The sequence below is a fragment of the Taeniopygia guttata genome, chromosome 2 (genome assembly GCF_048771995.1).
Source record: "Taeniopygia guttata chromosome 2, bTaeGut7.mat, whole genome shotgun sequence".
NCBI classification, from domain to species: domain Eukaryota; kingdom Metazoa; phylum Chordata; class Aves; order Passeriformes; family Estrildidae; genus Taeniopygia; species Taeniopygia guttata.
The window spans coordinates 132,349,675-132,362,175 of NC_133026.1; the positions used below are offsets into that span (position 1 = coordinate 132,349,675).

The 12,501-nt window shown below is 37.0% G+C and overlaps 1 protein-coding gene across 50 annotated transcripts in view; it reads left to right on the forward strand.

The window, feature by feature from the left end:
* RIMS2 (regulating synaptic membrane exocytosis 2) overlaps positions 1-12,501 on the forward strand; it is a 447,420-nt gene that overhangs the window by 372,259 nt on the left and 62,660 nt on the right. For 49 of the 50 annotated variants that reach the window (XM_072924886.1, XM_072924887.1, XM_072924890.1 and 46 more), the window contains one exon: positions 5,797-5,969. The exons of the other annotated variant lie outside the window; for it this stretch is intronic. In XM_072924886.1, the coding sequence (XP_072780987.1) occupies positions 5,797-5,969 (173 nt within the window). The remainder of the gene's footprint in view (positions 1-5,796; positions 5,970-12,501) is intronic. 50 annotated transcript variants of the gene reach the window in all.

The following is a 12,501-nucleotide window of genomic DNA, read 5'->3' on the forward strand; positions in this document are numbered from 1 at the left end:
TAGTGCAAGGCAAGAATGCCAGTAGAGGTGCACAGGGCCAGGTTCAGGAGATCAAAGGGTGATGAATACAAAGCAAGAACTGGGTGAAGGGAGAACAATTGGTACAATGCCAATGTGACTCATTAGAAGAAAATTATGGGGTTAAAAAAGTAGGATCCAACAATTAAAAATAAAAAAGAAGATAGGGTAGGATCCAGGACTACAAAACAGAAGATAGGATCAGAAGCCAAGAATGAGTCTAAGGTAGACTGCAGCTCCATATTGAGAAGCCCAAGGCAACTGTGGATCCCATTATATACCTAGCATCTAATACAAGAGCAGTGCAAGAATTAATCCCCTGAGGGACTGCTGTGTGCCATGTGATAGCTAAAGCAGAACTGACAAAGGCAGACTTAGCTGGCTGGACCTCAATTTTCTTTATCAATCTTGACAGGAGTGGCAAACGTAAAAACATTATTGAGCTGGCTATGCATAAATTACATAAAAGGGCAGATTAATCATAGCCTTCATCTTGAGTTTTTGTGTATGCAAGCTAAACGTATGTACTCATTTGTATGTGGTATTTTGTAAAAACATCTGAATTTTTTCCTTTATATAAGTCTAATATTATTGTTGTAATTGTTACTAAGTATTTGGCTTTATTTTTAATGGCAGACTTCATTAGGCAGCCATTAACAAAAGTTTTAGAAATACTCAAACAATCCAGTAACATTCATTCAAGTCATATGTGGTAATAACTAAAATTTGCAATGCCTTTAGAGATTGTGAATTCACACCAAGAGGTATAGAATGTTTCAAATTGCTGTGCTCTGGCTGCTTGAGAGCTTTTGTTAATGAGCCAGAGAACTATTGAAATAGTCCAGCATGGTTCTTTAACCTTCTGGTAGTAGCACAATAGACAATTGTATGAAACATCTTCCCAACATTTTGATCACTGGAAACATTGACCAGATTTGTATGTCCCTATGTAAATGCTAGCAAATAAAACCTGATGAATAGGCTATAAAAAAAGAAAAGATAATAAAATTGAAAGATGTTTAGAAATTACTGACAATGCAAATTGCCTGGACAACTGCATGACTGTATAGTCCAAGATGGAAGACTGGTAACAATAGAGTAAAGCAACATGAAACACTTTAGAACTCTCTTTGAACTAGAAGTTCTAAACCAGTTTTTTTTAATTTCTAAATAAATGTATCAGTGTCAGATGAGTTGCAGCTCTATGTGTCCTGTCAGCCATTTACTGGTAGTTCACAAAGACGTCAAAATGTTTGCAGAGGTTGTTATATTAGGAAGCAGAGTAGGTATTTGTTTTTCATCTCTAATAATTATGAATTTGTCCCTAAAGTAATCTCTTGAAGTTAAAAGGCATAGGTACTAACGTCTAACTTTTGTTAGGTGCTAGGTCCTTTTGTTAGGCTCTCCAGCTGATTATTCTGCTAACACAGATAATAATGATTTTAGAAACTTTGGAATACTTGTTGATAGAATCTGTAATAACGAAATTATTCTCATTCTTCAACACTGCAAAATAGGACAACCATCTTACTATTAAAATTTCAAAAGCAACTTTTAGTCAATCCCTCTGTTTTCATCAGTCTTCCCATTTTTGAAGCAGCTTGAAAAGGCTGGGTTGACTTTTTAATGGGTTACAAAGTCCAGAATGTTGCCTGTATTATATGTGTCTTTATTGGGGTGGAAATGAAAATTTAACCATATTGCAACAAAGGAGGCCTGTATTTCCAGCCTGGGGAAAGTCAGGTGTTAATTTTCCTACTGTCGTGGCTGGTATTTAAAAAGAAAAAAAAAAAGAATCTGAAAGAAATCTTTATAGTGTGCAGGTCCATTTCAGCACACCCTGACCTAATAGTTCAAGCCAGGGGAGGTGTGATGTTCACTGCTGTCCTTGCACTCGTGTTTTCTGCTGAGAGGTATTGGAGCACACAGGGTAGGTGCTGGAGCTGATGACTGAAAGCAGTGGCCATGCTGATGCAGCCATGGGGGCTGCAGTTCCCTGTCAATGTGCAGTCAGATGGTGCAAATCATACAACAATACACAGGGACAGCACTGGAGAGGGATGGGAAATGGTACCCGTTTTTCAGAAATAAGGGGGAGGATAGCACTTGGTTAAAAATTACTTTTTCAGTCCAATAGTTGATCTTGTCATACAGTGGGTGATATTTAGGAAAAAAAGAAAGTGACATTTGGAGGAAGAAAGAATTTTGGATGTGAAATAAATGAAGATGTGATGCCTTGGGACAACTTTAACCACACAAAAGCTGAAAAAGTAGTAGCACAAAACTGAAAAAATGGTTGTATTTTACAGTTGGAGTATATGACATGAGGACTGAATGCTTCTGAAAAAATCACTATTTGTCGAGTGGAAGTGCGATTTTACTCTTGAGGCAGTCAGCAAAGGATCACTTCAAAAGCTGCCTTGTATAGAACTGCAATTTAAGAAACAAATTCGAAACTAAAGTGGCAGCAGGGCTTCTCCCAGACAAGTAATATTGTTCCCTTGGTCTGTGCTGGAGTAATAGAAAGGCCAACATGCAATACCCTACTGTAATCAGTTTCCTAAAAAAAATTAAGTCAAATATAAGGTTAAAAGTACACCTCAGCAGTAGAATAAAGGGTAATTAGGAGCAGTCAATGAGTGAATATGAGGTATCTGAAGTTTGTCCAGCAAGAAAGACAATTTAATTTCATTTACATTTAATTTACATTTCCTAAATGTAGGTAGGCTGCTTTTTTGTATATATTAGAGCAGGTAACTGTAACTCAGACAAGGTACAAGAGATTGTAACTCAGACAAGGTAAAAAGAAAACCTTTAAAAAATACTGCATATTAAGACATTCTGATTTAATGAAAGGATCAATTTACTTTCCCAGTTTTGATCTTAAAACATCCTGAAACAGTAACATTCAAATAATATTTCAGTGGTATCTGTCTCAATAAAAAGCATTTGATAATGTACAACTGAGAAAAATGAGACAAGGTAACGATTTGATAACCTTTTCCACATTATTTCTAAAATTATTTACTTTTAAGTTGCTTTTCTTGCCAAAATAATTCTCAGTTTTCACTCTATATCACTAGATTATTACTATTGCATTGGCTAAAAAAAAACCCCAAACCAACACAATAAGGGTTTTTTTTTATTTATGGAAATGTCTGATTTGTTATATACACCACATTGCTATGTAGTAGTTTAAAACCTGACATTCTTTAGGTATGGAAATGAAACAGAAAATCAAAACCACATGTTTTTGACACTTGTGTACTGCAGAATGACTCTAGAATAACTTGTGCAATACTGATTCTGTTTGCCACTTCGTGTTTGATTTAGACGGGCTCATTTCCATGGACTGTTGGGCAAGCTCGGTGTGGGATCTGCAGGTCCTGTTATTCTATGAGTCACCACACCTCATTATCTATCCCCCAAGTGCAGTAGGATTAACATTCCATCAGTGACTGATGCTGTGTTCCCCAAAGCCGAGCCACACCAGCTCTGCCACGCCAGCAGTGTGCCTCGCACCATGGGCAGCAGGACCCCTGCTCAAACAGGCATTCATGTCTTGGCTGTCCCTTGGCTTGGTGGGAGCCAGTGGCAGTGTGGCCATGGCAGCAGAGGGTTTGGCACAGCAGCGACATCTGCCCAGGGCTCAGATGGTGCTGCAGGCCTGAGGGCAGCTCTGCATCGCCTTTTCCATAGTGTGCGATGGTAGCCCAGTGCACCAGTCTTTACTTTCCAGTCTCAGCAGCTTTAGGCTAAATCAGCGGAAACCACATTCATAACTTTGTCTTAAATGAACAATCATCCTAGGGAAGGTCAGGTGGGGGATAGGACTCAATGCATGCACATTTCTCTAGGCATAATTATTTTTTTATTTCTCTAAAGGGCTAAGTAGTTGCTCTTTTAAAAGGATACCCCTTTTATTCTGGTATAATGTTCCATTATCTCTGATGGTCAGGACAGCTGTTTAATCATTGCTTTTACATTCCCAATTGAATGTATAAGTAATAATATACACTGTCTTCTTCATCAAGAAAAAAACATTAATGTCATCAATAGCACCAGTCAGTAAATATTAAAACTTTTGAGCGTTATATTTACAGAGGTACTCTGAGTTTATGGGTGGTTAAGTTCACTTTCACACTTAAAGGCTAGGAGGAACTTGAATGGTTGTTGATGAACACAAGTATGGTAAATTAGTACAGATCAGGAAGAATAATAAAGATTGGCATAAACGTACAACCATTTTGTAAGTGTGGAGTTATGGCTATGACTGGTCACTGTCTGCAGCAGATGTACAGTCTAACTTGCATGAGCATTTTTGTCTTGTTCATTTCCCTGTCTTAATATGAGCAAAATTACTATTTCTAGACATAAAAATAATTTCCAAGGAAAGGCACTGAAATGTTATTTTGAAATCCTATTCAGATATATCTGAAATCCTATTTAGATACTGCACAGTCTTTCAGAATATATCCCAGTGTAACATTCCTTGCAAGAAAACAGAAACAAATGATCTGTGTAGTCTATGAAAGACAGTTCTAAAACTATTAAAAAAGGACCAATTTAACAGCTAAACCTGGACACCCTTCTCTTCTGCAGTACTGCACAGGTCTGCCATTTTACATTGTGATTTATTTTCTACATGTGGCTGAGTACAATGTTGCTATCCCTAAGAGTTCAACAAGCCACTGATATGTTAGGTAGATTACTTTTTCCTATTCTTTCAAGTCCTATCTGTTCTGCTCTTCATCTGTACTGCTCTGCACTGTCTTAATTCCAAAGAACCACATGGTTATCATTGACAATTCATCTTGAAGTTCTATTTTCCTGAAAAGGTTGCCAGTACCAACCCATCAGATTTGTGTATACACAGAAATGTCTGTATATGAAGAGAAGGAAAACTATCTTTCTACTATTTTAAATATTTTCATATAGTGCCATACAGAGTGGCACAGATTTAACATTAATTTAGTGCTAATGTGTAACAAAAACAAATAGCCATTGTATTTTGTTCAGATCTAACCTGAATACTGCTGCATGATACTGTCTACATTGTATGGGCTTACTGCTGATCACCAGTCACCTGCCAGTTCCGTGTGTGATATTACTGTTAACCAGCTCAAATACCTTTGTAATCTTTTAGTTTCTGAGGCACACATACATCTTCCCTACAAATTGCCTCTAGTCCAGTCCCATCCTTTCAGACTCTCCAGCCCAGCAGTTCAGCAAGATGCAGGTTTGTTTGCACAGCTGCAACATCACTTTGTCTTTTGATTTGATAATCTCATCTATCTCTTTACTTGGGGGAAAAAAATTAACATTTGTCAGTTAGAAGTTCTTGTAAACAGGCTAGGCCCCAAAAGAGACTTGCACTTTATAGATAGCACACAGCACATTCTGTCTCCTGTTTAATCTTTCATGAGCTCAGTAATCATAGGCAAGTCACTAGTCTCTCTGCTTTCCTTTCTGCGTTGGCAAAACAGTTGTGGTAAGAATATTCTTTGAGGGTTTAGATGTCTTTTCTAAGCTTTGTGAAACTTTTGGACATGCTGGAAATTTTGTACAAGTTGAAACTGAGGACCGGGATAGCAAAGAGGAATAAAATTAATAGATACCAAGACATAACTTCTATTCTGTATGAGGAAAAAACTTCCTTTAAAAGTTCCGGCAGTGTGGTGACAAGGGCAGTTTAGATAGCAGGAGGGACCAGGTCCATAGCTGATCTGTGGTAGCATGTCACAACAACACCATATCTTTGTCCCTTTGCTCTTGCAGTATCGGTCAGGGCGGGATCCTCATCGAGGCTCAGACAACGTTTCCAACAAGTCTTCGGACAGTGATGTCAGTGACGTCTCGGCCGTGTCCCGGACCAGCAGCGCTTCCCGTTTCAGCAGCACGAGCTACATGTCTGTGCAGTCAGAGCGCCCCAGGGGAAACAAGAAAATAAGGTGAGCATGATGAGCTATAGTGTCAGCCAATGTTGCTGTTGAGTCAGGACAGGAATAGAAATGACTCCAAGATCAAAAGGCAAGAAAGAACTTTATTAACAAGTAGCGTTCCTCTTTTATAACCAGGATCGCTAAGGTGAAATACGATTGGTCTCATAGTGAAAACCTTTCACACCATTGTGCACTATTCAGGAAATAGCACACAGTGGCAGAACATATCAATAAACAATATGAGCAGAAGGAGAGATAATAAATGGTTTACATTCCTTTCGAACCTTTTCCTAGGCTTAGCCTGGTAGAATCTCTCTCCTTTTCTCTCTGACTGAACTGAGAATCCATAAGCCATAGCTGTGTAATTTTAGTAATGGAACACTTATCGATATTTGTATTTGACATTAGCATTTTGCCTAGAATGACATTTGCAAGGACTTTGCAAAATACTGGCTTAAATGTCTTTTTTACCTAATGCTTCTTGAAGTCTTCATGGAATTTGGTTTTAGCCAAGTTTTGTTGTCTTGGATTATCTAACATACACTGAAATAACAAACATATGCTGTCAGCAAGCATTAGACACGCTTTCTGAAAACCATTTTGTAAAATATGCTTAATATGGCTGAAAAGACAATTTAACTCAAAAATTTGTGCTAGTAGAAGCATCTTATTTTTCTTTTAAATTGAACACTGAACTTTTATAGATGTATTATTTAATACTTATAGAGACCAATCCAACTTATTTAATACTTACACTAGTCCAATTTAACTGTAGGTGTACAATCATTGAGCTGCTCTTCAATAAGATGTACATTGTGTATCTGTGACCAAAACACAGCATTTTCTTTGTCTGCACCCTATGTGCACTCAGAGGAGTTTTGGGTTTCATTTGGTGCACAAATGAAAGATGATTTTTCTGGAGAGTGTAACCCACCTCCATCACCTGCAGAAATTCTCAGAAAATTGTCCTCTTAAAAGAAATTATTTGCAAATTTAAGCATCTATTCATATGAACATTGCTAGGACCACATTGTTTCTGTCACACCTTTCTTTCTAAATGTGAGGTATAGCCATGCAAGTTTATTTGAATAGAGACTGATTAAGAAAATGCTCCAAAGCTCTCTAGTGTAGGCTGAACTCCTAGCAAGCACGACTTACATTGTCTGCTTCTATCTTTTAGTTCTCATTTCATCTCTTTTGCATTTCCTTTCTTCATGCATGCTCTTCTCCTAACTTTAATTTTTTTTCTTTTTTCTTTTTGCATGCCTTTTTCAATTTTTGTTGGCTTCAGAAGGACAAGGGATATAGAGGGGAAAAAAGAGGGAGGGCTGGAAGGGGATGAACAAGATGAAGTATTTCCTGAAGAGGAAGAAAAAGAGAAGGAGGAGGAAAAAGCCAAAGAGCAAGAAATTAATGAAAAAGGGGAAGGGCAAGAGGTGACAGAGAACTGTGATAAGGAGGAGATCAAAGAATCAGGGCATGATGAAAAAGCTCAAGAAGACCAAGCTGAGGAAGGGAAAGAGGATGACAGGTAAAATATATTTCTGTTTATATAGAACTATTATTTTTCCTGTACCAGCACCCTACTTGTCTTCCCTTTTTATTCCCTTTGCTTGCTTATTGCCTCTGCTCTCTGCAGCGCTTTTTTTTGTTTGTTTGTTTTTGCTTTCAGTCATCATGCTTTCATATTTAATCAAATTCCATTCTCAGCTTCAATGAACTTGTTCTGCATACCAAATGAAACAGCACACCAACTTGACTCATTAATATGCATAAAACTGCAGCATATTATTTTTAAATTTAGTTTAGACTAAAGTTTGGAGTTGACTGTAATAAACAGTAGAAATTGTAAGCTTCTTTATTATATTTCCTACTTGAATTATTATTTAATGGAAAAATGTTTTGTTGAGTGAAACTCAGCAATGTCAAAATTATCCTTACTTATATTTATGGTCATACTAAAGAAGGAAATTTGGAATTTTTTTGCAGTCCTCTTTGTGGTGCATATGACTGCCAAACAATGTGGATAAAGCAGAGTCTTCCTTTTTCATTTTTCGTTCCATGTGAATAACTGTTAGGATTGCTGTATTGTGGAAGGGTCATGCCCTTCAGTGGCTGTGTTGTATCCAGAAACACTGCAGCACAACCTGCTCTGGTTTTATCAGATAATATTCTAGAATTATACATTTTGCCACAAATCCTTAAAACAGTGTAAATGTCTGACATTTTGTATTGCAAAATCCATGTAGGTCGCATTGGAGAAATACAACATTCCTCCTTTCTTCATTAGAAAAAATGAGTTTCAGGTTTGATGAATATTCTTGAACCCATTCTCAGTCCCACAAGAATAGCAGAAAGTCTCAGAAAAAAATGCATTTTGTTTTAGCCCAACAATTCTGCATTACCTCTAAATAACTTACATCTGTAAAATTGTGCTCATATACATTATGCTAAGCACAGAGCAATCCGTGGAAATCCATTTTCTTTCCTTGCTACACACTTATACATGTGCCTGCTTGTATATGCTCACATACATAATATGCTCAAACCAAAGGGGATACAAAGAGAGAATCAAGATGTCTAGTGCAGTCTTGGGTGATACGAACTAACACAGCCATACTACTGCCTTTATATATTGTGCCATCATTCCTTCACTTACATTCATGCATTTTAGATTTTAGCAAAAAGAGTTTAGAACCAGCTGTCTTTAAAAAGAGCGCCTTAGCATATGTGTTCCAGGGACTGTTGTATGGTAGTTTGTGAAAGGATTATTTAAAGACCTTTTTCTCTTCCATTTCCCACTAATTTCCCAGTCTAATGGATCTGAAAGTCCTGCCTTTCTAAAGCATGACTCTGTTCCAGGTTTCTAGATTTCACTCAAGCTGTTCTTTGGCCAATATGTTGTCCCCCATAGAAAGTGAAGTCCTTTTTGAGAAACAGCTCCTTGTTTCCTGAGCCAGCTTGTTCTTCTGGTTCCTGGCTGCTCTCTGCCTTTAGGAAGTGACACAAGTCAGGAATCTCTATAAGGAAACAAGATGTTATTAAGTGACTATTGTGTAGTGACTTTTGTTTGTATTAAATTTTGTCTCCCTTCATGGAAATTAGTCTCTAATATTATTTCCCCATTATTTCCCAAATATTTGCACATTTTGACCACTTTTAGTATTCAGGTTGTGAATAAACAGAAGAGTTTATATTCACCTTCCTTTACTATGGTAGAGTAAAGGAGGATGGCTCATTTTTTAGTGTTGTCTGAGCATTTTTCTAGGGTAAGAATCAAACAGAAAAGCCAGATTGGCTATAGATATGTATACACATTTGTATAAACACATAGCTGTGTCTCATTTACGTATTGAAATATTATGACTTGTGTATTCAATGGGCAAGCCTGAAGGCAGGATCAAATCACCATTTTTGGAAATTCCATGCCTTCTGCTCATTTCTCTGGCAATTTTTAAAATAACACACATTTGGAAATTTATAAGATAAGGTAATGACTTCAGCTTCCAAAAAAGAATGTTTTCAGATACACGACAAATATTAAAAGTAACCAAGCATATCGATTAAACATATCAATAGGTAATTTGAGAGACCCAGCAGAACAAAGGGGGCCAATACTTCCTTGATAGAACAGTAGTAAATTATCATGTAGTTCTTGAGATCTTGGGCATCAAGGAAAGTTATATTGCAGATGGGAATTTTCAAGATACTTTCTACTTCAGAGGTGCATATGTAATTGGACAGCAGCCACCTTTCCTCTGGGCACTGTGGAATGCAGGGGCTGCTCACAATCACAATCACCAAAAATTACCTTGTTAAGGATACCTCATACCTCTTGATGTTACTGTGTTTATATGCTTCAGGAGTAATGGTAATAGTCCCACTAGGGTCTTCAATCTGCTGAGAGCATGGGTGGGTTGAAATTACTGTAAACACAGACATTCATCACTAATTCATCCCGTGCCTATTTCAAAGAGTACCTTGGCACAATAAAAGGTGTTAGCTTTTGGAGCACTGTAGTACATTAAATCAATTTATCTTTCTTTGGCAGAAATAGTTGCAGCATCAGATTTTGCCTTAATTAAACCTTGTAAAACTAAACTTTGGCATATGCTTGACCTGTAGGGAAATCATAATTGTGTTCTTTCTCTGCAGTACATGTTAGCAAATAAAGGGCTTCTCCAGCTTTGATGTTGAATATTTATTATGTAGAGTTCACTGGCTCTTCTTTCTTTGTCTCCTTGATAATCTCAGGGACAAAAATAAAGGCTTCTTATATATAACCTTTGATCATTAATACCTTTTATTGAACTTAATCTGTTTAAGACTGCTCTAAATTTTATCCTTTCTTAATATTTTCCGAAATATCAATCCCAAGCATTAATTCTGATAGTTGCAATAGTTGTGTTTTACCATGTGAATGCACAGCAAATGTAGTGACAGAGCAGGATTTCACTGTTGAAATATAGTAGAAATACAAAACTTCTGTTCCAAGCACACAGAGTCTAAATAATGAAGTAACATATGAGTCCAGAGAGGGAAGCACAGAAGAACAAAGAGATGTTCCACAGGAGATAAGTACAGCATAGTGCTGGGGACATTTTGACAACAGAGAATGAATGCTAAGAGGAGATTTGAGGAGAGAAAATAAGGTATCTTTGTGAATGTTTCTGGAGAGCTGTTTTCAAGCATTCAAGACAATGAGAACAAAACATGGAGTGCTTGCTAAAAATATATCAAGTGGATGAGGGGCAGGCTTGATGATCAGGAGTTGATCTTTCAGTCTTGAATGAGAGACGATAAATATGATAAGGAACAAGTGCTAAGATACTAGGAAATAAGGATGAATTATGTACAGCTGTGTAAAAGAGAGTGTAACTTTTTACTGATGTGTGGAGGAAGATGTGACAACCAAATAGAAAGGTTATGAAACTTAACTTTTATCTAGTATCCTGGAAGGGGTTATTGGATAAATTTCCAGGGCTTGAGAAAAACACGTCAGTATCTGTCATTTTAAATGGTGAGAGAGTGGACAAAGAAATTATCTGTGTGGGTGGACAGAGAAGGCAGAGATGGAAAATAAAAAGCATGTGCAAGTCACAAAGTTTTGCCATGTATTTGGAAGGAATTAGTGATATCCCATTTGAAAAAAGAAAGTGAATTCTAAAAGATGATAGAAGGAATAGAGCTGATTAAGTAGGAAGATGACACAACCAAGAAAAGAAAATTTGTAGTAGAAAAATTCAGCTGGGATGTAATTTTGCAGAGCACTTAAAAATTCAAGAAACAGAGTGCAATGTATAGTTTTAAGTAATGTATTTCTTCAAATACAAAACCTTATCTCTTTCTAAAGGTTTCTAATGCTTTTTGTGCCCTTTTCATTGTTAGGTATAAAGACTAATTTCAAATTTACTTTCTATTTCTAGTTTGTTCAGTAAAAAAAAAGACCTTAGAGAATTTAATTTGTAGGTTTTAAAACTGATTCCTGATGAGTATTTGTTCCTTAGTTTTTCATTAAATTGTAATTTTAGTATTTCAAGTTTTATGACCCTTCTACTGTGACTGCAGCTATTAACAGTTAAATGCAGTATTTTTCTGGAAGAAAAAGCATGTCAATGCAGACGTTGCATGCTCCTTCACAGGGATAGAAGCCAGTAATGGTTTTTAAAGTCTTTTTTTCTGGTAAAAATATTTTTTAAAAATGTACAAAAGATAACAGACACTAAGAATCTGTTTTCAATGTCTATGTACTGTTAGGTTTATTAAAGCTATTTCAAAAGTATTTCAATGACTGCTTCAACTGCCCTACTAGATGAAAGAAGTTAATTGCATCTAACATTTGTAGCCAAACAAGCCACATGTTTGGAAGAGAAAATGGTAGCCTGAGACTCTTTCCCCACTGCATGCTTAGTCTTTTAGCAGAATTGCAGTATAGGTAGTCTGTGCTTCCAACAGAGAGAGAGACAGAGAGAGAGAGAGAGATAGAGAGAGAGAGAGAGAGAGGAGATAGACAGACAGACAGACAGATAGATAGATAGATAGATAGATAGATAGATAGATAGATAGATAGATAAGGATCACCAGTGTAATTTCTGCCATGGAAGAGGCAGAACCTGGGTCCAGTTATGTCAATGTTCATGTAGGTTTTCAGGGGAAGCATGCCAGCATGCAGTTTCCTGCAGCTCTCAAAAGAAGATGTTGGTTCTTTTCTGCTTTTTCAACATGACAACAAAGTGATCTTGCCATTCCTGGGCTGAGAATGGCAGGTTGCAGTACAAGCTCACCAGCTGTTTCCAGCTGCAAAATGTTGCATTATCCAGGCAATTGGGGCAGGTGTGATGCACTGGGTCCTTGAACAAGAAGCTGCAACTTTATTTTGTATCTCTCTAACATAACTCTTCTGCACTCTTATGGCTAGATAAGTAGAGCTGCTTACATATTGCCAGTCTGAGTCTTTAGAAACAAAGGACTCAAAAAAAAAAAAGCTTTTTTGAGTAAAATTTTCCTAGTATTATTAATCTGCCTTGGTGGAACCTGTTAT